Source organism: Sus scrofa, chromosome 12 (genome assembly GCF_000003025.6).
Source record: "Sus scrofa isolate TJ Tabasco breed Duroc chromosome 12, Sscrofa11.1, whole genome shotgun sequence".
NCBI classification, from domain to species: Eukaryota; Metazoa; Chordata; class Mammalia; order Artiodactyla; family Suidae; genus Sus; species Sus scrofa.
The window spans coordinates 34,140,366-34,168,354 of NC_010454.4; the positions used below are offsets into that span (position 1 = coordinate 34,140,366).

At 56.4% G+C, this 27,989-nt stretch overlaps 1 protein-coding gene across 1 annotated transcript; it reads right to left on the reverse strand.

Moving 5' to 3' along the window:
- On the reverse strand, positions 1,284–27,366 carry CUEDC1 (CUE domain containing 1). The gene is given in 11 exon segments (NM_001243919.1): positions 1,284–2,865; positions 5,799–5,869; positions 6,970–7,028; positions 8,758–8,851; positions 9,972–10,043; positions 12,851–12,934; positions 14,087–14,265; positions 14,268–14,278; positions 15,240–15,366; positions 21,623–21,750; positions 27,025–27,366. Coding segments are annotated over 10 exon segments (1,164 nt in total). The 3' UTR covers positions 1,284–2,865; positions 5,799–5,801.

Sequence of the window (27,989 nt, forward strand, 5' to 3'; positions counted from 1 at the left end):
TTAATTACTCTGGTAATTCTACTCTACAGCCAGCACTAGTACTGGCCTGGCGCCAGACCCTCACTTTAGTGCATATCAGAAGCACAGATTGCTGGGCTGTACCCCAGAGTTTCTGACTCAGTAACTGGGGCTGAGAACTGGCATTTCTAAAAAGGTCCCAGGTGCTGGGGCTATGCTGGGGCGGGAGGTGGGTGGGGGGTGTTACACTGATCCACTAGCTATCAGTAAAGAATGCAAAGAGCATGGGAGTTCCTGTCGTGGCGCAGCGGTTAACAAACCCAACTGGTAACCATGAGGTTGGGGTTTGATCCCTTGACCTCGCTCAGTGGGTTAAGGATCCGGCATTGCCATGAGCTGTGGGGCAGGTCTCAGACGAGGCTCGGATCCCACATTGCCATGGCTAGAGTGTAGGCCTGCGGCTACAGCTCCAACTGGACCCCTAGCCTGGGAACTCCATATGCTGTGGGTGCGGCCCTAAAAAGACATAAAAAAGAAAAAAAAAGAATGCACAGAGCCAGGGTTAGAGGATAATCTTGATTGGTCCGGTCCAAACACTAGGTCTGAAGCATCATCAGCTGTCCAGGGCTGTCCAGGTATATCAATTTACAAGCCCACCTGGGTCTACCTGGGCAGGGGGCAGGGCAGAACCTTTCTGTAGGGGAAGCAGGAGGAATCTGCCCTTGTCTGTCCGGAAGGAGAACGGCCAATGAACTCAAACATGGAATCGGGGGAAGAGCAGTGACTTTAGCCTGGGCGACCCAGAGCCCAGAAACAAGATGTGCAGGTTGAAGCCACAAGGAGGCTCAAAGCCCAACACCAGAAAGAACTTTTTGACCTTGAGACCTGCCCTTTCTGGAAAGGGCACCAGTTTCCTCTCTTGGCAGTGAGCTCCCTGGCGTGGGAAGGAGTCCAGCGGAGCCGTCGAGGGGGGCGGGGGAACGAGAGAGATTTGAACCGGGAGATCTCTGCGGGCCCTTTGAAGTCGGAGATGACACATCCCTGCAGCCTCCAGGCAGCCGTTACTCTAGCAGCTTTCTGTTTATTTAGGGAGGTGACCGGCTGGAGCTTTCGCAAGAGACCAGTGTTTCCTCTGCCTGTCAGCAAGCGGTTTACTTTCCCAGGGCAAACAGGAAGGCGGCCCCGCCAGCAGGTGGGCGAGGCTGCGGTGCGGGCGGTGGTGGCAGGTGTCGCTTGAGAGGGCGCTGCGTGCGCTGCGGGCACGCCAGGCTGGTGGCCCCAGGGCACGGGGCACGCGGGGGAGGGTCAGCCCACGCGCCGCCACGTCAGAGCACCAAAGAGAACACCACGTCTTTATTACATGAATTCCTAGGAAACAGCTCCAAGAAAAAACCCACACGTAGGAGAAAAACAAAAACAAAACTAACAAAGCCACATACACGGACCAGGACTGGGACTCCCCCTCTTCTGCGCCCGGATCCTCCGGGGGCCATAGGGGGCAGTGGGGATCGGGAGGGTGCCCGCGCTTCCGCACTGGATGGGGGATGCTGAGCCGGGCCGGGGTCCCCCCTACCCGCGGCACCGCGGGGCTAGTGGCGACCACCTGCCACGCTCTCATTATCTCGGGGTGACTTACGGCCACCAAGCCCCTCCAAGGCTTGGCGCCCACTTCCAACACCCACTGCCGCGCAGCTGGGCTGGCTCCCCGCGCTCGGGCGGGAGCCTCGTGCCTGCCCAGGCTTGCGGGGTCTCCCGAGGTCAGCGCCTGCCCATCTCCGCGGGCGGGGCCGCAGAGGCGGGGCTGCCTCCCTCCCATTGGCAGTGCTTGGTGTTGGGTCGGGTTCGTAGTAGGGCTATTGTTCTCTTCCTTTTGGACCCTTCACCTTCTCACTCTCCACAAGGGGCACCCAGCAAGCCCTTCCATCCCAGCGGCTCCCACGGGGGCTGGCCTGCCCCTCCGTCCTGCACCCTCTCTGGGTTACTAAAGAACTGGCCACTGCCCACCCTTAGCAACAGCAGAACTTCTAGTCCAGCTAGGGGGTCAGAGCCCTTAAGCCCCCACTGTCATGGGACTGCAGTGTCCCCCCCTCCAGAACTGGCTTTTGTCTTCTGCCAGAATAAAGACTATCCCTGCCTGGCCAGAATCCTCCAGCTCCGGGGTGGCCGGCCTCCCCATCCCTGCTGGGGACTCTGTTTCGGCCCCTAACAGAGGTAGGGTGAGGGGCCGGGGCAGGGCAGTCAGCAGATACCTCTCTGGAGTGGCCCATCACTCTGCAGACGGGGCCTGAGCAACTGCCCAGGGCTCTCTCACCCAGTGCTCTGTGCAGGGGGGACTGAGGACCAGCACTCCCAGGGGAAAGGCTGAGATGCGAATAAAGGGCCCAAGGTGCCTGGAAGGGAGCTGGGGGGTGGGGAGGGGATCAGGCAGTGTCTATGGTCCTGCAACACAGACCAGGACAGGGGGAAGGCAGGGGCTCTACCTTCAGGCCAGTGAGCCACCGATGGGGTCATCCTGCCTTTTGGGGTCCTCCATCTTTGCCTGTTTTCTGGGGGAAATTTTTTTTTTTTTTTTTTTTTTTTTTCCAAGAAAAGGGTAGATCCCGCATTTCCACTCATCCTCCATAGAACAGCCTGGCTACAAAAGGGCCTGGTTGGCTGTGGCCCCACCCCACCCCACCCCAGGTCCTTCCTCCAATCACAGCATGCAACTCCAAAGTTCTGAGTCCCTTGGACAGTGGCAGTGGCAGTGGCAGTGGCTGGGCTGGACTGTGGCCGGAGAATCACTGGGCCTCAGAACTCAAGCACCATCTGTCCGGCTGCAGCTGGGCTCTTCAGCTGGGGGCCAGTTTGCTGTCTGGCTGCCTCCCCTGGCTCAGATTGTGGCCGGTGAGGAGGAACTGCTGGCACCTGGTAGGAAAAGGGACAGGAGGAGGCTTTTTCAATGGAATCCAGTGGTTGTTTCCTCATCACTGGTTCCTGGAGAGATGGTTTGGGGCAAGAAGCTTCCAAAGACAAGAGCCCTCTCCTTCCCCCTGAGACTCTATGTCAGCCTTGGGACTCTGCCTGGGGTCACACCCGTCAATCCCAGCTCCTAGAAACATTCCAGCTTGCAGATCAGCAGGGACTCTGGCAGCTGGAATTGGGGGGGGGGGGAATGCTGGAATGGGGGTGGAAGCAGCTGGGCTGAGAGAGGTAGGGGAGTGCCTGGCCTGCTCAGTGATACAGGGATAGCTCAGCTAAGCTACCTGCAGGGGCAGAAAGGTAAAATGGGGTTGGAATTTGGTGGGACCCTCATGCCAGGCTGAAGAGGCCTGGAGCCTTTACTGAGAAGAGGCATTCAAAGAGCAAGGGAGAGGAGTTCCCGTCGTGGCGCAGCAGAAATGAATCTGACTAGGAACCATGAGGATGCAGGTTGGATCCCTGGCCTCCGCTCAGTGGGTTAAGGATCCGGCGTTGCCGTGAGCTATGGTGTAGGTCACAGAGGCAGCTTGGATCCCCCATTGCTGTGGCTGTGGTATAGGCTGGTGGCTACAGCTCCGATTCGACTCCTATCCTGGGAACTTCCATGTGCTTCCGGCGTGGCCCTAAAAAGACCAAAAAAGGAAAAAAAAAAAAAAAAAGAGCCAGGGGAAAGGGGGAACTCAAGTGGTGGTGTTCTGGTGATGCGTGAACAGAGCAGAGGCAGTGAAGACACTAGCAGCTGATAAGAGGCACCAGGGCAATGATGGGAGGACTAAGGAAGAGAAAGGAAATGAGCAAGTCGGGAGAGGGGACGTCTGGCTTTCAGTGAGTTGACAGCCAGGACCAGAAAGACCATCACGGGCGCAGCTGGGGCTTTGGAGCAGATCTGGAGACCTGACTAAGACGGAGACTCAGATGTGGGGGCCAAGTGCACAGAAGTGCTGCTGATGCGGTCAAAGAGGCTGGTGGCCCCGCTCGGAAGAGTCGGGAGTAGGGAGGCTTCAAAGAGCATCAAGGGCAGCGCTCCCTGAAGAGCTGGGATTGAGGGAGTGGGAGGAGCAACGGGAGCCCTAAAGCGCCAGAGAATCCACAGCAGAGAGGAAGGGGCCCAGGACTCCCGGAGCCGCAGGAGTCAAGGGAGGACAGGTTCTGGGGAGAGGCTGTGCAGAAGAGAGCGCTAGAGCACGAGACACAGGAAAAGGCCCCAGATCTGGCAGGTGACCTTGAGTCGCTCTAGGGGAGGGGAGAGGAGTGGCCAGCCTGCAATGGGTGAAGGAGGATGCCACTTTTCTGCAAGGTGGGTGATGAAGGAAAATATGGAGGATTTTTTTTTTTTTTTAAGGGCTGCACCTGCGGCATATGGAAATTTCCAGGCTAGGGGTCCAATTGGAGCTACAGCTGACAGCCTACACCACAGCCACGGCCACACGAGATCCAAGCCACATCTGTGACTTAACACCATCGCTCACGGCAACGCCAGATCCTTAACCCACTGAGGGAAGCCAGGGATCGAACCCGCAACCTCATGGATGCCATTTGGGTTCATTGACTGCTGAGCCACACCCAGAACTCTGACTTTTGGGTTTCAAGAGGAGGATGTCGACCTGAAGAAGGAGCTCGAAGGGGAACGCTGGAAGACAAATGATGAGCAAAGTCCTGATGGGGGTGGCTTTGAGCTGGCACATCGCCCCTGGGGACCAGTGAGAAGGAGGTGGCAGCGGCACTGCGAGGGACTGGGGGGGGGGGCTCCCCTTGGCTGGCTTTGTTTCCGCATTCCAGACCAGCAGGAAGCACGGGGGAAGCCACGTGGGTGAGGAGAACCTGAGAGAACAGAAAGGGTCTGGAAGTGCCTGGTACAGGGTGTGGCGGTGAGTCAACCAGATGTGATGCGAAGCATCCCAGGCAGAGGGGAGAGGGCACCTGTGCCGTTCCTGGCTGTGTCCTGCACACCTGGTCTCTCCCTTCACTGTACCTACCCCAAAGGGAGCCAGGATTGCTCCAGAGCCTGAAACAGGGCCATATTCGCCACACCGAGAGCTCAGGAAAGCCCTGTAGATGGCTGACGCCTGGGACCAGGACAGCTACGGGGGGCGGGGAGGGGGAGGCGGGCAGGTTCCTGATGAGGAAGGGGCTGGAAGAGGGCCAGGTTCCCCTGAGCCCTGGAGGAGGTGTTGACATGCCCTGTTTCATCTCCAGGGATGCACAGGAAGAGGCGGAAAAGCAGCCTAGAGAGAGCCCAGGGCTCCAGCCAGAATCGGAGCTGCCTGGAGAGAGGGCCGTTTCCTCATCTCCTCCACCAACCCGCACGGGCAAGAACGGACATGGCCAGGGTGAGGCCATCTCAGGTTTTCTTATACATACATATTTTTTTCTTTTTAGGGCCACACCGGCAGCATGTGGAAGTTCCCAGGCTAGGGGTTGAATCGGAGCTGCAGCTGCCTGCCTACGCCACAGCCACAGCAATGCAGGGTCCGAGCCACGTCTGCGACCTACAGCACAGCTTCCGGCAATGCTAGATCCCTAACTCTCTGAGCGAGGCCAGGGATCGAACCAGCATCCTCATGGATCCTAGTCGGATTCGTTTCTGCTGCGCCACAAGGGGAACTCCAGTTTTTCTTAAATGGTTCTTAGTGTGCTGTGTGTCCTGGCTGCTCATCAAAGTCAAAGTTGATTTTTCTTTTCCTGTTCCTAGCATCTGGCATAGGCAGGTGTGATTATCTTTGGTCAAATAAGAGGGAAAAAATGCAAAAGACTAGTTCCCATGGAGAAGCCCCTGCCACAACAACAAGGGAAGGAACCCCAGACCTGTGTCATCCGGTCACCTGAGCCTGATGCCTCTGGACTCCTGGGAAGACACCTGGGTGTGGGCAGGGCCTTACCTCTTACTGTCCTTCCCTTAGCGCTTCCTCCACCTTGGCCGCCTCCTGTCGCCTTCCCCGGAACTCATCATCTGCAAAGCAGAGGGAACAACCTCATCCTGCACCCTGCAGGGTCGCACTCAGGCATGTCCCCCAGGTGGGGCAAGACAGAGACCCAACCCTCTCCACCCCGCTGTTGCTGGGGGCACACGCTGATCCCCAGGGGTGATGTGGGGGTCTGGTGAGAGGCAGCAGGGCCCAGAGTGGGGTTAGGACCACCCCCGGCTGCTGCTCTGGCTCCATCCCGGAGCTCTGAGACCTTGCACAAGCTCTTTCCTCAGTTTCCTCATCTGTAAAATGAGATGAGGAGGTTGGACCATCCAGAGGACCTCTGAGCCCTTCTGGTCCTCGTTTCTGGAAGTCTCCTGACCACCAAAGGGCCCCTGTGCTCTGGGCAGGAGCCGCAGGGTTTGGCTGCGGGCCTAGGAATGTCTGAGGCGGTGTCTTCTGCCCCCCGAGCCTCGGGGAGGGATTGAATGAACGTGGTAAGGCCTCTGGGCCCCAAGACTGAAACTGCCCTGTGCTTGGCTCTCAAGAGGCCTGTCTGGGAGTTTCTGTCATGGCGCAGTGGTTAACGAATCCGACTAGGAACCATGAGGTTTTGGGTTCGATCCCTGGCCTTGCTCAGTGGGTTAAGGATCCAGCGTTGCCGTGAGCTGTGGTGTAGGTCACAGATGTGGCTTGGATCCCACGTTGCTGTGGCTGTGACATAGACCAGTGGCTATAACTCCAATTAGACCCCTAGCCTGGGAGCGGCTCAAGAAAAGGCAAAAAGGCAAAAAGACCAAAAAAAAAAAAAAAAAAAGGCCTGTCTGTCCCTTCACACCCCTGAGGATATTCCCCAGAAACAGCACCTGGCAGAGTGTGCTCAGGAGATCTAGGTGGAGATGTGGCCAGGCCCCCTTTCAGGAGTAGAAGGAAGGGAGAGGCAATATGGACCAAGTCGGGGGGACCCGTTTCTTTGGGTCACCTGCCCACCCACCCTGATGGGTCTCCCAGGTCGGGTGTCCCCTCCCGGACAGGTTGGGTCCACCTGTGAAAGACCCAGGGCCTCCTCTTGGAGGGCCACCCATCACAGGCAGCTCAGAGCTCCCACTTCTCCCCGAGCCACGCTCCCCCTGCCCCGCCTCACCACAGGTGTGGCCCTCCACGTCGTCCAAGAGATTGGCTGTTGATGCCGCAGCCCCCAGCCTGCCAGGCCATTCAGGAAAACTGTCCTGGGAATAGGTGGACCCAGCCATGGTGTTCCCAGTTGCAAGCTCAGGAGGCCTGCACTACACCAGCCTTATCCCCCCAAGCTCCCCGTCACCTCCTATAAGCTCCTTTTCTTTTCCTTACTTTTTTGTCTTTTTAGGGCTGCACCCACAGCATATGGAAGTTCCCAGGCTAGAGGTCTAATCAGAGCTACAGCTGCCAGCCTATGCCGCAGCCACAGCAATGCGGGATCCAAGCTGCGTCTGCAACCTACACCACAGCTCACAGTAACACTGGATCCGTAACCCACTGAGCGAGGCCAGGGATTGAACCCAAACCTCATGGTTCCTAGTCAGATTTCTTTCTGCTGCGCCATGATGGGAACTCCATAAGCTCCTTTTCTTGGGGTCAGGTGAGCAGCCAGGCCCTGACTCACCCAACTCCCACCTCTGGGGACAGAGAAGCAACTTTCTCCCTGTTCTCCTTTGGCTGCTCAGCCTCTAAGAGCCTGGGTCCTGTTTGACAAGCATGGCTAAGAGTTTGGGTAAAATGGTAGAGAATCTTATTATGAACTAGAGGAACCAAAAGTGAGAAGGCAGGGCCGAGGGGCTTGAAATGAAAAGGCGGAATTCTTTTTTTCTTTTTTTAGGGCTGCGCCTGTGGCATATGGAGGTTCCCACGCTAGGAGGCAAATCAGAGCTGTAGCTGCCGGCCTACACCACAGCCACAGCAACACAGGATACAAACTACGTCTGTGACCTGCACCACAGCTCACGGCAACGCCACATCTTTAACCCACTGAGCGAGGCCAGGATCAAACCCACATCCTCATGGTTCCTAGTTGGGTTCGTTAACCACTGAGCCACAAAGGGAACTCTGAGAAGGTGGAATTCTTAATTCAACTTAAGATAATTAGGAGAAATTCCCGTTGTGGCTCAGTGGGTTAAGAACCGGACTAGTATCCATGAGGAAGTGGATTCAATCCCGGCCTCACTCAGTGGGTTAAGGGTCTGGCATTGCCGCAAACTTTGGGTTGTGGATGTGGCTCAGATCCCAAGTTGCTGTGGCTGCGGTGTAGGCTGGCAGCTGCAGCTCTGATTTGACCCCTAGCCTAGGAACTTCCATATGCCGCAGGTGCAGCTATAAAAAGAAAAAAAGAAATGAGGGAAAGGGGAGTTCCCGCTGCGGTATATTGGGTTAATGACCTGACTTGTCTCTGTGACGGTGCCAGTTTGATCCCTAGCCCAGCATAGCAGGTTAAGGATCCAGTGTTGCCAATCCGGCTTGGATTCAATTCCCTGGGAACTTCCGCATGCTACAGGTACGGCCCAAAATGGAAAAAAGAAAGAAAGAGAAGGAAAGGAAAGGAAAGGAAAGGAAAGGAAAGGAAAGGAAAGGAAAGGAAGAAATAAATTAGGGAAAGGTTTGGTGATTTCGATGGAAGAACCAAGTTTTCTCCCAAGATGCAGATTACCCCAGAAAAAAAGTTGAAAAGCTGTGGGAGCACGTCTGAGCCTACCCTGGCCTGCCCCCCATGCCTTCTGGTGGGGATCAAGGTTGGCACCAAGAGACCAGGTGGCAGACTGGCAGCAGGGCTGGCAGTGGAGAGGGGAGGGCACAGGGCCCCGTCCCCGTCTTGGGGAAGGGGCAGCCTCGGAGTCCAGCTCAGGGTTCCAGCGCCCTTGGCATCCTCCGCCCCCACCCCGGGCCAGGCTGGAAAGGATACGACTGATGCTTCAGCAAGTGTTTCCTCTTCGACTTCCTCATCTTGGTCTTCTCTGAGAAAGCCCTGGCCAGTTCAAAGAGCTTCCTCTGGGTGGCTGTGGGCAGAGAGATCTGTGAGCATGCAGCCAGGGTGGCAGGGAGCTGCCCTCAGGATGGAGAGCAGGGGGCAGGCTGGTGGGGGAGGCGGGAGGGGGCAGCAATCGCAGACCAAGGCAGGCTGGCTGCCCCTGGCAGGAGTGAGGCTGCCATCCCAGGTCAGCCGACAGGGGCAGCACAGGCCACCAAGAGCCTGGCCAGGGCCAGCAGCCAGCAGCCGGAGATCCGGGTACTCCTCCTTCCCCAGCTGTGACAGACGGCGACGCATCTTGGCTTTCTTTCCTGCCACCTCCCCTTGTCCCCGCTCCACCTCCAGAGTTGGTTCTGGGATTTCCATGACTAATCCGAGATTTTCTCTGAAATGGAGCCTGAAGGGATGGCAGCTTCTCTCACACACAGGTTGTGCGTCTGGCTGCGGGGGGTGGGGGGTGGGGGGGGATGCAAAGGCAAGCCCCGGCTAGCACAACTTTGTGAGAAGAGGTCACTGACCCTGAGGGCCTCCCACCCACAGAAAGTGGACTTAGCTCGGACCTCCTCACTCAGTCGGGGCCCAAAAGCCGAGCCCTCACAGCCACCAATAATGTAAAGTCTAAAATTGGGGGGGGGGCAGTCAGGACATTATTATTTTTCTACAGACAGCTGGCTCAAGAGGATTTAAATCTTAATTTGTGTCCAGACTCAGCTGCACAGGGGAGTGAGGCAGGAGAGCCTGAGGGAGCCTGCTGTGATTAAAATGTTACTTTGGTTCACCAAGAATCAGCTGCATTGAAAATTCTGGGTGGGGAGTTCCCGTCGTGACTCAGGGGTTAACGAATCCGACTAGGAACCATGAGGTTGCAGGTTGGATCCCTGGCCTTACTCAGTGGGTTAAGGATCTGGCGTTGCCATGAGCCGTGGTGTAGGTTGCAGACGCAGCTCAGATCCTAAGTGGCCGTGGCTGTGGTAGGCCGGCGGCTACAGCTCTGATTGGACCCCTAGCCTGGGAACCTCCATATGCCACGGGAGCGGCCCTAGAAAAGGCAAAAAGACAAAAAAAAAAAAAAAAAAAGGAGAAAGAAAAAGAAAGAAAATTCTGGATGGTTCCCTCCAGGGGGATATGGAGGGGAGGGCTGGACTCACATTTTCCCATGTGTTTCAATTTGTCCCTGAATAAGGCATCTTCGGACACAGCAGGGTTGGCATCGCTGGTTCCTGGAAGGGGGAAGACACCGCTGAGGGTCAGCTGGAGAGCGAGAGTGGCACACAGACCCCAGGGGCGGGGGGAGGAATGGGTCAGGGCTGTCCCCCAGGACAGGGGTTCAGCTCAACCCTCCACTCCAGGAAGGGAGCAAACGGCAGGCTTCTCCCCTAACAGGGAGGTGGGGAGCTTCATGCACGAAGGACACTGGGGCTTGGGGGGCGTTTCTTTCCCCACTCAAGCCTCACTGTCCCCTTTTCTGTAAAAAGGGACAGCGTTACAGAGGGCTGGCTCCCGCAGGCTCCGCCCCTCTGACTCCGTGTTCTGTGAAGTCCATTTGCCGTGGTGGTCAGAGTGTCTACACCATGGAAACTACCAGATGCTAGGCACTGGGGCTTCCCCTGCACCCCAAAAGGTTATTAAACATTCACTGACACGTGTCCGACCTGCCTGCTTCCTGCCATGGTGTGTGAGTTGATGCGGTAAAGAAGGAGGCTCGAGGAGTTCCCGTTGTAGCTCGATGGTAATGAAGACACTAGTTCGATCCCAGGCCTCGCTCAGTGGGTTAAGGATCTGGTGTTGCTGTGGCTGTGGCGCAGGCCAGCAGCTACAGCTCCAATTCAACCACTAGCCTGGGAACCTCCATAGGCTGCAGGTGCGGCCCTAAAAAAGCAAAAAGAGAAGGAGACTCGGGGCACACAGCAGGCACCCCCTTGGGGATTCCCTCCTAGAGTCAGCCTCTCCATGACTCCCCCCCAAACACAGAAGTTCTGACTGGTTAGACAATGAGTAAGAGTGCGAACAGACCTAGTCCCAAAGTCAGGACCCAGGCAGCCTCCCAGAGGCTTCTCGTTCACTCAGCACCCACTCAGGTCTCCCTTGGCCCTTCTAAAGCCCCTGCGCTAATCCCGAGTCACCTTGCCTGCTAAGTCCCCGTGAGTCATTCTGATCCATCTCAGTGGGTCCGGGTATCTATAGTTAATTCAGGATCAAGGACAAGAGGCCGCCGTTAAAACCCCCAGATGCACATCTGGCAGGGCCTAAGCTCCCCGCCTGTTGCTTATGAATCAGTTCCACGGGATTTTCTCTCTTCAAGCTGGGATCAGCTGAGCTGCCCATCCTTCTGCTCCCCTCCCCCACTCCCCCACGCCACGTAAGATCTGTTTCAGGCAAAAGCTGCCAATTCTTTCTTTGAGGCAGGCAGCCTGTGTGTGTGTGGCGGGGAGGGCACTGGCAGAGCAGGGCCCACTCTGCATACACACAGGCAGAGTCCAGATGTCCAGTGTGCAACCAGGGCCTTCTGGGTGTCTCCAGCTCCAGCTCCCTGCATCCCGGCAGCCTGCTGTCCACCCTGGCTCTCCTTCAGCTGCTTAGGGTTCCTGGAAGGACCTGGCCCTCTCCTGAGGCAATTCTTGCTTCTCACCTTTTTTTTTTTCTTTGTTTGCTTTTTAGGACCACACTTGCAGGATTTGGAAGCCCAGGCCAGGGGTCAAATGGGAGCTCCAGCTGCCAGCCTACACAACGCAGGATCTGAGCCACGTCTGCGACCTACACCACAGCTCATGGCAACACTGGATCCCCGACCCACTGAGTGAGGCCAGGGATCGAACCCGTATCCTCATGGATAGTAGTCAAATTCGTTTCTGATGCGCCACATGGGAACTCTGCTTCTCACCACCTTGAACATGAAGTTCATCATTCCCTTCTCCAACACTAGGGCAGGGCCTGGCCCACGGTAGATATGCTCCAGCTACTGGATGGACGAATGAATGAATGAATGAACTCTTCCCGGACTGATGGTGCCCTTCCCCTTGATACGCAGTTGTATAGTTAACAAGTGTGTCCTCAGCTTCGCTGATTCATTTCTTTTTTTTTTTTTTTGTCTTTGTTGTCGTTGTTGTTGTTGTTATTGTTGCTATTTCTTGGGCCGCTCCCGCGGCATATGGAGGTTCCCAGGCTGGGGGTTGAATCGGAGCTGTAGCCACCGGCCTACGCCAGAACCACAGCAACGCGGGATCCGAGCCGCATCTGCAACCTACACCACAGCTCACTGCAACACCGGATCGTTAACCCACTGAGCAAGGGCAGGGATCGAACCCGCAACCTCATGGTTCCTAGTCGGATTCGTTAACCACTGCGCCACGACGGGAACTCCCGCTGATTCATTTCTTGGGCGCGTCTCCTGTGTTTCCCACAAGACCATAACCTGTCCCAGGTCAGTGACCAGGTCTCCAGGTCCCTCTGCCCCCCCGTCCCCCCAGGGGACATTATGTGGTGTGGTGTGTCCCCTTCTTGCTCCAGGCACTTCTAAGGAGTTCAGCCAGCCTATTGACCAATCCCAAGAGTGGGCTCCAGCAGCTGCTGGGTTGTAAGAACCTAGGGCTGGATTTCCCATCGTGGCGCAGTGGAAGCCAATCTGACTAGTATCCATGAGGATGCAGGTTCGATCCCTGGCCTTGCTCAGTGGGTTAAGGATCTGGCGTTGCCACGAGAGCTGTGGTATAGATTGCAGATGCAGCTCAGATCCTGAGGTGCTGTGGCTGTGGCGTAGGCCAACAACTATTGCTCAGATTCGACCCCTAGCCTGGGAACTTCCATTTGCCTCGAGCGCGGCCCTAAAAAGACAAAACAAAAACAAAAACCCCAGGGCTGCTCGCTGGAAGGGCCATCTCACTCCTTGGTGAGTGTAGCAGTGGGGGCAGTGGAGCCCCCGCTCCAGCCTGTGTCCTCACCCTACCCCAAACTCCAAACATGCAAACCACAAACTGGGCTGTGTGCCCCCCACGCCCTCCAGGCCTCCCTCTCAGGAAGCCAAGGTTACCTGGGGCAGGAGAGGGAAAGTCAAAGTCATTTCCCACGGCCACACTGCTGGATGTAGATTTCTGGGACTCGTATTTCAGTCGATCTGGAAAAAGGACCACACTGTGGTCAAGGATGTTAGCTTCCACCCAGACGCACCCTGCGCTAAGATGCAGGAGGCAGCTGGGGGCCACTCCCAGAATCACACGTGTGCACACAGGCATTCATGAAATAGGTGCCCATACAATGCCTATGGGCTCTCAAAGAACCAGAATTCTCAGATACAGGAACTACTGCCCTGATGCCCACCTGGAACTTTATTTATTTATTTATTTATTTTGCTTTTTAGGGCCGCACCCGCAGCATGCAGAAGTTCCCAGGCTAGGGGTCGAATCGGACCTACAGCTGCCAGTCTAAGCTGCAGCCACAGCAACGCTGGCTCGAGCCGCGTCTGCGACCTACACCACAGCCACAGCAACGCCCGATCCCCAACCCACTGAGTGAGGCCAGGGATCGAACCCGCATCCTCACGGATACTAGCTGGATTTGTTTCTGCTGCACCATGACAGGAACGCCCTTTCTTTTTTTCACCTGGAACTTTAGAATGTCACTATTAGAGGGACCTTGAGAAATCGGATTGTCCAGCCCTTCATTTAAAAGGAAAGGCATTGAGACTCCCAGTGCCTCTGCTGTAGAGCTGGGGCCACCCTTAGGCCTCTTCTGTTTCAGATCAGCCTTTACCCTGCACCCCGTGCTCAGTCACACACAATATGATGTCTCACACACACACACACACTCCTCTCCCACAGCCCCCTCCCTGTACCCTGCCCCAAATACTCCCACCCTGAAGGGAAAAGGCAACCAGGCCGGGGAGTAGGGTCTTTAACCCAAGGACAACTCAAATACCCCAAAAAACTCAAGCGCCCGGCACTAACATGCCCCCTTCTGGCACCCATGGACCCACCAGTTCCTGGAGCTCCAGACACATGGTGCTAAAGCCAGTGCCCACACAGAGCAGAATGCAGGGGGACTGGGAGAGGGCACGCCTAAGAGGGCGCCCCTCTCTCCTTCTGAGTCCCTGGGGGGTGGTGTGCAGGGGTGGCTGATGACTCAGGCGCCTCTTGGCGGGATTCCGGGGTTCCCACAAGGATAACTGGCCCTCCAGCTCAGTGCCTCTCCTGAGCTCCAGGCTAAAGCCAACATCACCCCCTCCTTCAGCCCTGGAGCCGCGGCTGCTGCACCCCAACGGGGGTACCACCTCTCTCCAGGGCGAGGAGGAAGTCACGGTTGCGCTGCAGCTCCTTCATGAACTCCTCGTTCTGCAGGAAGAGGGCAATCCTCTCGTCCTCCAAGTACTGCTTCCAGCGACTGTCCTGGTCCCGGGGCCCGGGCCCGGCTGCAGGCGTCAGGCCTCCCTCTGTGCTGGTGGGTTTGGAGCCCCGGAGTTAGCCTGAGGAGGAGAGCGAGCTTGTGAACCACCTGCTGCCAAGGACACACGTTGCACAAATATCCACGCACATCTGGGGGTACCCGGGTACTTCCCTGGATGCTCCAGCCACACCCTGCGGCCAGCACCTCCTATGTGGATCTAGTCATCCGCCAAAATCCAACTTAACAGGCCAGTGACCTCTCTGCAGAGGAAGCAGCAAGGGCTTAAAAACTACTCCCTGGGCGTTCCCGTCGTGGCTTAGCAGTAACAAACCTGACTAGAATCCACGAGGACTGGGGTTCGATCCCTGGCCTCGCTCAGCGGGTTAAGGATCCGGCGTTGCCGTGAGCTGTGCTGTAGGTCACAGAGACGGCTCAGATCCCGCGTTGCTGTGGCTGTGATATAGGCTGGCAGCTATAGATCCAATTCAACCCTTATACTGGGAACCTCCATATGCTGCTGGTGTGACTCTAAAAAGACAAAAAACAAACAAACAAACAAACAAACAAACAAACAAAAAACCCAAACTACTCCTGCCCCTACCACGGACCACCCCATTCCTTTATCAAAGCCTGAGCAGTCCTGGAGAGTGATCTGCAAACTCAAAGCTCTCCCTGGACCAGCTGTCACAGGGGAGACACGCTGCAAGGGCCAACCTCTGCGGAGAAGCCTCCCTGGCCTTTCCCAGGGGAGGGAAGGAAGGTGCTCTGGTCCTCTGCCATTGACCGCCCCCGACCCACTGCCTCCAGCCTGGGGTGAAGGCCGCAGCCAAGAGGGTCCTCGGGGCTGTCACCTTCCCGGGGGGAAGAGGAAACCTCCAGATCCAGACAGGAGATGAGGCTTTTGCTTCAGCATTTTTGTCCCCCTACAATCACAAGCATCAAAAATAGCTCTGCCTGGGCTTAAACACCCGGCCTGGCAGGAATGGTGTGGGTGAGCAGAGATGCCGCCCAGGCCAGGGCTGGAGGGGACGCCCCACTACCTGTATGCTGTCCAGTTGCTGGGGCAGGATGCGGAGAAAGTCTTCAGGGAGGTTGCCTAGCAGTGGGGGGTTCCAGTTCCGATAGCGCCTCTGGCTGGAAGGGGGCACGGAGCCCAGCACATCGATGCTGAAGAGGAGAGATGACAAGGAGGAAGACACAGTCAGGCCCACACACAGCTGTCCTGGCCCATCACACCAGGACGATGCTCTGAACGGCACTCCCGCGCCAAGGCTTCCCTGGGTCTCCACGGCTCTGGCACAAAGGCCCGGTGCTCTAGCTCACCGTCTCAACGGGCCTCGGCTCACCCCCAGCCTCTGGGCCGGGCTCCTGCTGCACCAGACCTTCGCTGCTCCCAGCACCCAGCACCTTCAAGGTCCCTGGGCCTAGAGAGCTCCGTATTCACGACGCTCACGTTGGTTGTGGATTTAGACATGGACTTGAGGTCATCTCCATGTTGGGTGTTAGGGATTTTTTTTTTTTTTTTCCCCTGTTTTGGCCACCCCATGGCTTATGGAATTCCTGGGCCAGGGATCAGATCTGAGCTGCAGTTGCAACCTACACTGAACGCAGCAACCCTGAAGCCTTTACCCCATTGTGCCGACCGGGGATCGAACCCGCGCCCAGCAAGAGATGCCACAATCCTGTCGTGCCAAAACGGGAACTCCAGGTGTTGTGGTCTCAGACATGGTTACAGGGGTCATGTCCATGCTGGCTATTGTGGTTTCAGCCATGGCTGCAGGGATCATATGCTTTCACGCTCTGTCCCCAGCACCCAGCACGACATGAGCTTATGGCTGCGAATAGGTATACTCCAAGGGGAACAGACAGAGCTGCCAACAGCCCAGCCCGCCCCAGTGTTGGTTTGCTGGGGCTGGGGGATGTGGGGATACCAAGATCCCCACAGGGCAGGGGAGGGCAGGCTCCAGATCTGGTGTAGCCACAAGCCAGCACAGTAGTCCCGGTCGTCCCCGGTGAGACCCTGTCCCCTCTGGGGCTCAGCTTCCTCATCTACAAACTGCTTCCCCCACCCTGCCCAGGCATAGAGGAGCCCCTCTGGAGGCTGTTGAGGTACATGGAGGTGCGGGCTTGGAAGGGGTCTTGTTCCAAGGGGCCCGGGGGCGCCGCTCTCCTGGGCCAGGCAAGGCCAGCAGCGAGGTGGGTGGGAGAGGAAGGAGGCCGCGGCCGGCGTGCGCCCTGCCTGATCCCCAACCTCCCGCCCTCCCATCCTTGGCCTGAGGGCAGCCTGGGGCCCCAGCCAGGAGCTCCCCACGGCTCCTCGGCAGCCTGCAGCGTGGCAACCGCAGGACACGTGTTCTGCTGAATCAGGGAAATGACACACAGAGAAGGCAGCCGAGGAGGGCCGGCGGGGAGGTGGGGGCCACTCTCCCTCGGGTCTGGCTTTGATTTGGTCTCCAGCTCCAGGAATCCCGCCCGCCCCCTCACTGGAGGGGAGCTTTTCCGGGCTGCCACTGACTATGGAAATAACTTCCTTTCCTTTTCTATTTTGGGCGGGTGGCCTGGCAGGCTGAGGGGGCAGGGCGGGGGTGGCAGCAGACAGGATAACTAGCTGCTAAGTGCGTGGTGGGAGCCCGGCCCGCAGACGGGAGCCAGGGAACCCCAGCCCATCTCACTGTGCAGATGCAGGACGGGTCTGGAGAAGAGCCTGCATCGTATGTAGCCCAGGCACGCTTCCTTCTCGCCTCCCGCCACTGTTGGCGGCTTCATTTTTCTCTAAAGACCAAAGAGTCAGAGAAGCAGCTGGCCGTTGCCTCTCAGGGACTTGAGGACCCCTTCTGGTCGACCTGGCACCCTGGGGAAATCCTCTCCAGGGTCGCCACCCTTCCTCAGGGACTTCACCCAGGACATGGGTCCCCCAACTCAACCCCAGCCAGAGCCACCCTGGAAAGCTGTGGGGAGGGGAGCCTCAGAGTTGCAGCTGGACCCCTCTAGCCATCTGTTACTGAGAACTCGAGTGAGAAGGGGCCAAAGACCAGGAGGCTGAGTGTCCCGGCTGCGGGGCTCAGCCCCCTCCCAGTCCCCCTGCCCGGGGCATCGGCGGATGAGAGCGGATCTGCACACAGCTGCGAGAGCCAGGGGGCCCCTGAGCGCAGGCGGCCAGGCAACTCCATTGTGGTCAGAAAGGAATGTCAGAAATGAGCTGAGAGGCAAATAAAAAACTTCCAAGGCTGTAATTTCAGCGGAAGAACAGCAGGTGGCCTGTGAGGAGGGGTGCCTCTGGGCTTCAGGGTTGGTCTATGGCTCAGGACAGAGAGGAAAGGACGGGCTGGGGGAGGGGAAGAGAGAGAAAGCTGGGGAGGCTCTCCTGGCCCAGAGCTTCTGCCTCTGGACCCCAGAACTTGAACTTCATGCCCCATCAGACCCCCACGTGGACCCAAAGAATATCAGAGCCCAGAAGGATTTCGGCCACAAGCCTTCCAGGCAGGATTTTTGGTAAAGACTGGACATTGAAGCTCAGATGGGGTCAGGCCTGTCCCGGGACACAGATCATCCTGGTAAAACTTGTGCCCAGGGATCCTGGCATCCCAGGCAGGCTCCCCTGGGATGGCCCTGCCTCTCTGTGCCCCAGCACGGCCAGCTCCCAAACCCTGCTCCATTTGCCGTCTCAAAGGCACCCCAGGGATTGGAGTGGCAGCAGGGAGCCAGACCATTCCTGCCCCAACCTCCCACTCAAATCTGAATGCCCCCAGCAGCCAGGGTGAGATTCCTAGAACCTGACACATCACTGTCCAGCTTGTCCCTGTTGGCTGCAGGATAAGATCCAAGCTCCCTGGAGGACCCATAAGGCCCTCCCCGATCTGCTGGACTCTCCAGCCTCACTCAGCCATTCCACCTTTCCTGGAGTTCCCCCAAATGGCCCGCTCTTTCCTGCCACTGGGCCTTTGCACATGCTGTGCCCTTTGCCCTCCTATCCTCTGCTTCATCAGGTCAAGCTTGGCTCTCACTGCCTCTAGGCTGCCTTCCCTTCCCTCCAACCCCCCACCCCCACCCCATGTGGGTGCCTCCCCGACACTCTGATCTCCTTGGCTGCGCTGGATTCCTCTCTGCATTGCACATGGTTCGGCACCTGGTGCCCAATTGACTCAATGCTGGAAATGGGTGTCCTGGGCGGAGAGACTGAATGAGGCCCTAGAAACGGGCCAGGTGCAGATCTGAGCCTTGAGGGGCCATCCTGGGGTAAAGGGGCACGTGCTCAGAGGCTGGCCCTGCCTCAGCTGAACACTGGCCTGTGAGGGACAGCTTTACCACTGGTCCCAGTGTTCACTGTCAGAGCTGATCTCAGAGGCCAGCTGTGCAGCCAGGAGCAGGAAGGAGCATAAAGCACTGGTGATGGGGCTGGTCCATAGCTGGCACTGCTAAGTGCCGCCCACACAGCATCTCATGCCACCACCACAAGAGCACTGAGCGGGGCTCAGTATTCCCATTTCAAGGTGAGGCAGACAAAGCTCAGGGAGGTTGAGAAGGAGTCAAGCAGACCTAAAGATCCAGAAGTTAGGCAGCTACAGGAGGGGGGGTGGGGAGGACACGCTGCTTCTGTCTGACCCTTCGGCTCAAGTGCTCATCCCTGTATCCACCCCCAGCCCAGCAAAGCCTTCACTTCCAAACCTCAGTCAAGGGCACTGACTTGTCCACAGTCACAGGGTGTGAGCAAGGCCTCCTGAGTCTTGGTTTATGCTGAGGTCACAGGGCTGCACAACCCTGCTCGACCACCCAAAGTGCCCAGAGGAGGGAGAGAGGTTGTGGCCAGGATATCCACGGCAGGTTTGCAACGAGATTCTGTCTCTTATGGGTTTGGTTTTCTCTTCTTCCTTTTTTTTTTTTTTTTTTTTTTTTTTTTTTTTTTTCCGTTTTAGGGCTGCACCTGCAGCATATGGAGGTTCCCAGGATAGGGGTCAAATAGGAGCTGCAGCTGCTGGCCTACACCACAGCCACAGCAATGCCAGATCTGAGCCTTGTCTGTGACCTACATTATAACTCATGACAACACTGGATCCTGAGCCCACTGAGCAAGGTCAGGGATCAAACCCACATCCTCATGGACACTATGTTGCGTTGACCTGCTGAGCCACGGCAGGAACGCCTTGCTTTTCTCGTCTGAAAAATAGATAGGACTATTCCACCTAACAGGAACTGAACTCTTTGCAAAAGCATCTTGAGATTTTTTAAGTCAAAGGAGGGAAAAAAAATAATAATAAAGATTAAAAAATTAAAAAATAGAATTCTATCTGATATTGTTCCATTAAAAAAAAAAAGTCAAAGGAGGAGTTCTTTTGTGGAGCAGTGGGTTAAAGATCCAGCATTGTCACTGCAACGGCCTGGGTCGATGCTGTGGCACGGGTTCCACTCCCGGCCCAGGAACTTCCACACGCTGGGAGTTCAGCCAAAAAATAAAAATAAAAAAGCCAAAGCCATTTAGCCCTGGGCACCACGACCCATCCTGGGCTATGAGTCCTGCCAAGGTCTCCCCCAGACCTAAGCACTTCCTTCCTGCCTCCCCTGCCATCCCATTACAGCCTCCGGGTATCACCTGGGATACAGGAAGGCCTTCAGCTCTGCTCCGGTCCCTGATTTGAAACAGTACCCTGCCCCCCTGACCCCCACCATGACTCTCTAGGCCTCTCTCAGCATCCTGAGCGGCGATCACAGAGGTTTCTCTCATTAGGAGGATGACAGGCACGACAGCGAAGAACATTCGTTGGCCTTGGAGTTAGAATGACCTAGGTTCAACTCCCAGCTCTGCCATCTTAGGGAAGTTATGAAATGTTCTGAGGCTCAATTGCCTCATCCGTAAAATGGACATGACAACAGGGCCGACCTCACACACTGTTAGATGGCGGGAATGCGACAGTGTAGCCAAAGAACCTGGTCAGTGTCTGGCACCAAAGGACTAAGTAAATGGTAGCTGTTACTATCGACTCTCCCTGTATGACAGCAGAGTTCCCCACGACGGCTCTCTGTGGCTCCCAAGATCCCCACAAGGGAAGAATCCCTGGAACAAGTCCCCTGGGCCCTCCTGTCCCCCTCCTCCTCCCCACCCCAGGCCTGAGTCATTTTAAGGACCGGCAGCTCTGGGACAAAGAGGCAGCTGGGCTTCAACAGCCCACCACAAACATGGAGCCCAGGAAAGCAAGCACCTCAAAGGCCCAGGGGACCGGCTGGCAACCAGCTTCATTTTTATTTATTTATTTATTTGTCTTTTTGCCTTTTCTAGGGCTGCTCCTGCAGCATAGGGAGGTTCCCAGGCTAGGGGTCCAATCGGAGCTATAGCTGCCGGCCACAGCCACAGCCACAGCAATGCAGGATCCAAGCTGCGTCTTCGACGTACACCACAGCTCACGGCAACACTGGATCCTTCACCCACTGAGCAAGGCCAGGGATCGAACCCGAAACCTCATGGTTCCTAGTCGGATTCCTTAACCACTGAGCCACGACAGGAACTCCCCAACCAGCTTCATTTTCAACTTCTCAATTACAGAGTCCCTGACCTGGAAGAAGTCTCCAGGGACCTAGTAGTCTATTTGTCTGCCTCCACGTATCAAATTACCCCAGAAAAAGACTTACTTGCTCCCATTGCTTACGAATGGGTACAGCACCCCTAGAATGGGGATGGCAGATATCCACTCCACTACGGATGACTATCTGGGAGTGCTGTGTTGAGAAGGATTCCGAGGTTCTGTCTCGACTTAGCAGGAAAGAGCACACTGATCAATTAAGCGATGTTTGCCACTGGCTCAGGAGGGGAAATCAGGACTCAGTCCATGTGTTTGTCATCCCTGCTCTACATCTCTCTTGACCATAAATCCCCAGAAAGCAAAGGCTGAGCCTTGTTTCGCTCCGGTTCCTGTCCGGTGTTCAGCACAGCACCCAGCCTCGGGAGTAGGCATTTAGTAAATTTTTTTTTTTTGTCTTTTTAGGGCCGAACCCTCAGATATGGAGGTTCCCAGGCTAGGGGTCGAATCAGAGCTGTAGCCACTGGCCTACACCACACCCACAGCAATGCCAGAACTGAGCTGCATCTTTGACCTACACCACAGCTCATGGCTACGCTGGATCCTTAACCCACTGAGTGAGGCCAGGGATAGAACTTGCATCCTCAGGGATGCTAGTCAGATTCGTTTCTGCTGAGCCACGATGAGAACTCCGCATTCAGTAAATGTTTACAAACCTTACAGTTGGCACGTTCTCCTCAGGTAGCTAGCTAAAATACCTCCGACGGCAGCAGAAGCCTGTTCTTGGAGGGAGAGGATACTGAGGGCCCCAGGTGAGCTTCCCACTGAGTTTGGACTCAATCCCAACCCCTCCCCCCCTCCTCCGCCCCGCCCCGCCCCGCCCCCTTTGCAACTGAGAGGAGGGGGATTCTTACCGGGGAGGGGGAGTGGGCGGAGCCAGAGGGTAAGGCCGGTCGAACATGTGCATGTGATAGGCTGGCGGGGAGTAGACAGGCGGGGGCTCCTCATCGGAGCTGTCGGGTTCCAAGGTTCTTTCCAAAATCTGTACCAGACACAATAAAGACAGAAATAATAACAACCCTTCCTTGAAATTTTTTTCTTTCTAGGGCCACTCCCACAGCATATGGAAGTTCCCAGGCTAGGGGTTGAATCTGAGCTTCGGCCACCAGCCTCCGCCTCAGCCACGGCCACGAGGGATCCTTAACCCACTGACCAGGGCCAGGGATTGAACGGGCATCCTCATGGATACTAGTTGGGTTTGTTCCCGCTGAGCCACAATGGGAATTCCCACTCTTCCTTGAATTTAAATACCCTTTTAGACAAAATCCAGTGTGGGCGAGGATATGTAGTACGGGAACTCTGCTGCTGGTGGTGGGAGTGTGAAGTGATGTGAAGCCACTCCGCACGACTGGCTGGCTGCCTATACTCACGCTCAGCTCACTGGCTACACACATGATTCCAACACACACAGCAGACGCGAAAGCACAACGCCCGGAGGAGTGCTTGGAGCCATCCAGGTCTGGTGCAAAACCGGCAAAACCGATTCAGGGATTGCCCCTGCAGCAGTGTGACCTCTGGGGGTGGGGAAGGTTGGGAAGGGGAGCGAGGGGGATTCCAGCCTCTGCTGGTATTTCTTGATCCTGGTGCTGATGAAACGTCACTGAGCTGCACGCTTGTGACGCATGGACTCTTCTGTACATGGGTTACCTTTATTTTTTTTTTTCTTTTTAGGGCCGTACCTGTGGCATATGGAGGTTCCTGAGCTGCAGCTGCCAGCCTACATCACAGCCACAGCTACAGCAACGCCGATCTGAGCCGTGTCTGCCACCTGCACTGCAGCTTGCGGCAACACCTGTTCCCTAACCCACTGAGTGAGGCCAGGGATCAAACGCACATCCTCACAGAGACAAGGTTGGGTCCTCAACCCACTAAGCCACACGGGGGACTACTGTCCATGGGTTACTTTTGATCAATAACTAACATCCTTCCACCCTCTCAAAGTATTTCCATGCTGATTATCTCACCTTCAGCTCAAAGAACTTGGTAAAGTAGGTGACGGATCCTTAACCCCATTTTACAGATGAGGAAACTGATGGATTAGCACGACAAAAGCCACACTCTTGTTTCTAGAACAGAGGCTTTAACTTGGACACGGTCACTAAAGTAAGAGTTCCTTCTTCAGGCATCACACCTGCACACCCCGGTTAGATTCTCAGGGCACAGAGCAGCAAAGGGAGCGCCCAGGCTCTTCCTCCTCGACATCTCTCCTCATAAAGGTGTCAGCAAAAGGGGCAGGAGAGGCCAAGGGCTGGGCAAAGGCCAGGCTTCCTGACAGATGGACTGACCTGAACCCTTGTGCAGAAAAGTCTGGAGCAGGAAAAAGCCATCAATCTGGAAAGCCTACGTCACACAATTCCCACCTGACCTACACCTTACCAGCCTCCTGCTCCAGCCTCTTCCTCCGCCCCCCCCCCCAGCTCTGTGCCCATGGCCTCCAAGACCAAAGAACTTGGGAAGGGCTTAGAGGCTGTCGGTTGGCCCCAACTTGAACCCCAAGTGAGTTTGCAGAAATCACTGCTAAGATGCCTCTGCCTTTGCCTCTGTACAGCTCTGCCCCAGCCCGGCCATACACTGGTACCCGGACTCTCAAGCGACATCATGGCAGTTGGGCAGGGGAGTGAGTGGGTGCACACACACACGCACACACACACATCCACACACTGCCACACTTTGCACCCCACAGCCAACCTGACCCAAGGAGGCCTCCTGCCTGGAATGCACTAACGTTCTTTCCTTTGAGGCGGAAAGTATTTAAACAGATGCTTTTGCAGAAAAAGAACGTAGCTGCTTGGCCGGCCACTGCTCTCCTTACCCCAAATTTCCACAAGAAAACAAGAGGGGAGGTGGCGGGAAACACCAGAAACTCCAGTCCTGTGCCCTGGCGAGCCTCCAGCGCATAACGGCTCTAAGGGATGAGGTTCCAAGCTGGGGCTTCCTCAGCGGCTGGCAGGACCTGCCTCCATGGAAGCTGGTCTGGGAGCAATGGGCGAGGAGGGAGCGTTTGGTAGGAATTGTGCACAGAAGGCAGGCCCTTGGGGTTTCTCTTGACTGTGGCCTGGAGCCGTCGGGCCCTCAGGCTCAGGGAGATCAGGCCTCCACGGCCTCACCGGGAGGTCTCTGCCCCTCTCAGCTGCTCCTGCTCCTCCGTGCAGCCTCCCGGGGCTGCAAGACCCAGACACGCATCAGAGGTTCCTGGAGCAGAATGAAGGAATGCCAAGGAGGCAGACAGCAGGCCAGGCACACTCCGGAAAGGCTGATCCCGGATCTCTAGGGAGGGTAAACCCCAGCCGTTGTTTCTGGCTTCCCCCAGCCCCTCTCCTATCCCCCGCCCCGGTCCCACCAGCCACAGGGAGGTGGTTCTTCTGGCTCTGAAGGCGCTGAAGTTTTTGGTTCTGGGGCCTCCCGGCTTAACTCCGTGTGGGTGATGGATGCCTGCCAGGTGCTCTGGGGCCAAGGTCTGGGCCATTTATCTCACAGGCGATAGTTCTCTCCCACGGGCAAGGATACCCCTCGGGCCAGTCCACCATCCATCAGCCCCCAGTCAGCAGTTATTGTCATTCCAGCTGCTGCTCATAAATTTTCCGAAGCACTTTCCCGCTGGCTCAGGAACTGCCTGCCAATAGGCCCAAGCAGAGCTCCAAAGATGGGGGGGGGGGCATTGGGGAAACAATCAAGGAGGGGTGCTGAGATGGGGCTCAGGGAGGTTTTGTAGAGGGTCAGAGGGCTGTAGGAGGAACTATCCAACCCACCAGACTGTCGGAACAAATGAGACTGTGGAAGGGGTCAGTGTGTGCAGAGAACTTTCCTGCCAGCTCACACTTAAAGGATGTATCTGCAAACCCCCCCCCCACACACACACACACATCCCTCCTTTTCACAGAGAGCATCTTTTTTTTTCCTCTCTTTCTTTTTCAGCCCCACTCATGGCATATGGAAGTTCCCAAGCCAGGGACTGCATCCAAGCCGGAGCTGCAAACTACACCACAGGTGCAGGAACACTGGATCCTTAACCCACTGGGTAGGGTTGGGGATTGAACTGGTGCCTCCACAGAGATAAGCAGGATCATCAATCCACTGCGCCACAGCGGGAACTCCACAATCTGCCTTTGGGGTTTGTTTTTTGGTTTTTGGTTTTGCCGCACCTCTAGCATGCAAAAGTTTCCAGGCCAGGGATTGAACCTGAGTCCCAGCAGTGACACCACCAGATCTTTAACCTGCTCAGCCACCAGGCAACTCCAAGAGCATCTGGTTTTTCCAAAACTCCCTCCACTGGCTAATCCAGGCAGAGCAAAGGAGGGCTCTCCCAGGGAAAGAGACTAAAGAAAGCTGTGCAAAGACAGCAACAACATTTATTCATTCAACTGACACTCCCTGAGTGCCTGATATGTGCAATGACTGTCCTGGGTGCTGCAGGTGACACCCAGATAAGCCAGATGTCGTTGCCCACAGAGCTTCTTTTCCCCCACAGGATGACTCTGATTAATGGAGAATGGCCATTTGCAGGGCTGTGTGGAGAAGGGACTCCGAGGCCACATTGGGGTCTAGGTTTCTCACTGTATACGAGGGTCATAATAATAATAAACCTTCACAAAGCTTATGACGATTTGAAGAGATGGCGTTCCCGTCGTGGCTCAGCGGTTAATGAACCCAACTAGCATCCATGAGGACACGGGTTCGATCCCTGGCCTCCCTCGGTGGGTTAAGGATCCGGTGTTGCCATGAGCTGTGGTGTAAGTCCCAGACGTGGCTCAATCTGGCATTGCTCTGGCTGTGCTGTAGGCTGGCAGCTGCAGCTCCAATTCAACCTCTAACCTGGGAATCTCCATATGCTGCAGGTGCGGCCCTAAAAAGATGAAAAAAAAGAAAAAAAAAAAAAGATGTGAAGAGATGATACATCTAAAGCAGGTAGGATGGTGCCTGGCCCAGGCTGGGACTCAGTGAAGGGCACAGTTGAATCGCTTCCATCTTGCTCATGGCTGCATGTCCCAGCTGCCCCTATAGGCAGGACCCTCTTGCTGAAAGACTGTGGGCCCCTTCTGCGCCCGGCACCACGGGTTCTGCAGAGACTGGGGGGCCAGATGTGTACTGAACTCTCAGATGGGCCCAGGAGACCTGGCCACACCCAGCAGCTGGGCCTTGATGCAGTGGGGTGGTCCCATCTCCCCCAGCCACCTCCTTGGAGAGAGGAGAGAACTGCTTGAGTATCGCTCATGCCTGGATCACAGGAATTGAACTCACAAGTCTGATGCGTCACCCCTCTTCCGTGGCTCCCTGCACTCCACCCCCGTCTTTCTCAGTGGGTTGGCCTCCTGGTCTCTGCTCACTCCAGGACCCTGGCAGGAGGTCCTGCTGCCAGTCCCCTAAAGCCTCTTGCTCTAATTCACCTCTGGGCCTTTGCACAAGCTGTTCCTCTGCCCACACAACTTGCCCTCACTCTTCACACTTCCTCGGGGAAGCTATTGCTTCTTCTCTGCTGCTGCCATATCTCCGGTCCTAGCACTTACCCCTCCAGGCTGTCATAACCTGACATCTGCTTTTCGTCCCCACTGGACTGTGAACTCTGTGAGGGCAGAAACTCTGACTTGGTCAACATGGATACCCAGAAGTTTAGGAGGAGTCTGGAAAAATACAGACTACAGGAGTTCCCATCATAGCACAGCGGAAACAAATCCGACTAGGAACCATGAGGTTGTGGGTTCGATCCCTGGCCTCGCTCAGTGGGTTGGGGGTCTGGCGTTGCCATGAACTGTGGGGTAAGTCACAGACACGGCTTGGATTTGGCATTGCTGTGGCTCTGGTGTAGGCCTGGCAGCAACAGCTCCGATTGGACCCCTAGCCTGGGAACCTCCATATGCCGTGGGTGAGGCCCTAAAAAAGAGAAAAAAGACCAAAAAAAAAAAAAAAAAAAAAAGCAAAACGGACTACAGGGCTTCAGCCTGGAAGTGGGTTTCAGGTTTCAGTGTATTGGGGTGGGGGTCAGGTGTCTACATTTTAAACAAGCTCCTTGATTCTGATGACCCCTGACCCAGAGTCTAGTACCGAGCCTGGTACAGCCCTGAGTAGGTGCCAGGTGTTTGTTGAGTGACTGCATGATTTTTGCCCATAACATAAAGCCACAGGCTGACTTGATACTGTTTCCCTAGGAGAAATAAGGCTGCTTGCTAGGTAGAACCCAGGCAGGAGTATAACCCAGATCCTCTAGGAGGATCAGATAGTTGTTGGAGCTCCTGCTGAATTATTGGGGCCGCGCCCCTACCTCCGGAGGGATGCTGTCCTCCGAATCCGAGCTGTCCTCGTAGACGCTGCCGCCACCCGCCTCCAGGTTCATCTGCAGCAGCTGGTCGATGGTGGCGTCCACGGCGCCGCTGTTGGCCCGCAGCACGCACTCGATGATGTCGTAATCCATGTTGGGGAACATGGTCTTGAAGTCGTCCATGGCCTGGTTGAACTCGAGGCGGCGCACCTGGCGGGCGGGCCGGCTGTTGTTGAGCTCCTGCGAGGCGGCCGCGCTGCCCCCGGCCCCGCGCGCCCCGGCCGAGCCGCCCCCGCCGCCGCCGCCGCCGCCGCCGCCGCCGCTCCGGCGGAACAGGCTGGTCATCTTGCCGAGCCGCTGGGGGAAAATGTTTCCCGCCGGCGCCGAGCCCCTTCCCCCGGGTCCCTGCGCCGTCGCTGCTCGCTCGGCGGGCTCCGGGAAGCTCAGTCCCACGACGGGCGGGGTCCCCCGGTCAGGAGACTAGGGCGCGGCATCCGGGCTTCGGCCGTGCCTGGGCGGCTGGTCATCCACACCCGGGGAGCATCCTGCGGCCGGCTCCACGGACCGTCCCACCTGAAAGCGAGGGAGACAGCGTCAGGGGCGGAATGCAACACCCTGGAGCTCAGGGCGGTGGCCCAGGAAATTAGGAGAACAGCTTCCGTCTGCTTTCCCTCCAGCTGCGCTAATTAAACAGCCACAGCTCTTTACCAGTTAACCAGCGTTTACATCCTATGTATTCCGTGCAGGTTAATTCATGACACCATATGAGGCAGGTGCGAGTCTCCTCCTTATGCAGACGGGAAAGCTGAGGCACAGGCCAGAGGAAGTGGGGGAGGCAGGATTTGAACCCAGGACCCTGGCCTCTGAGTCCCTGGTCTCAACCACTATACATACTGTCAACCACCCCTAAGGACTTGACTGGGGTGGGAGGGCCTCTGTATATATAGGCAATGTCCCCCGCTGTGGTC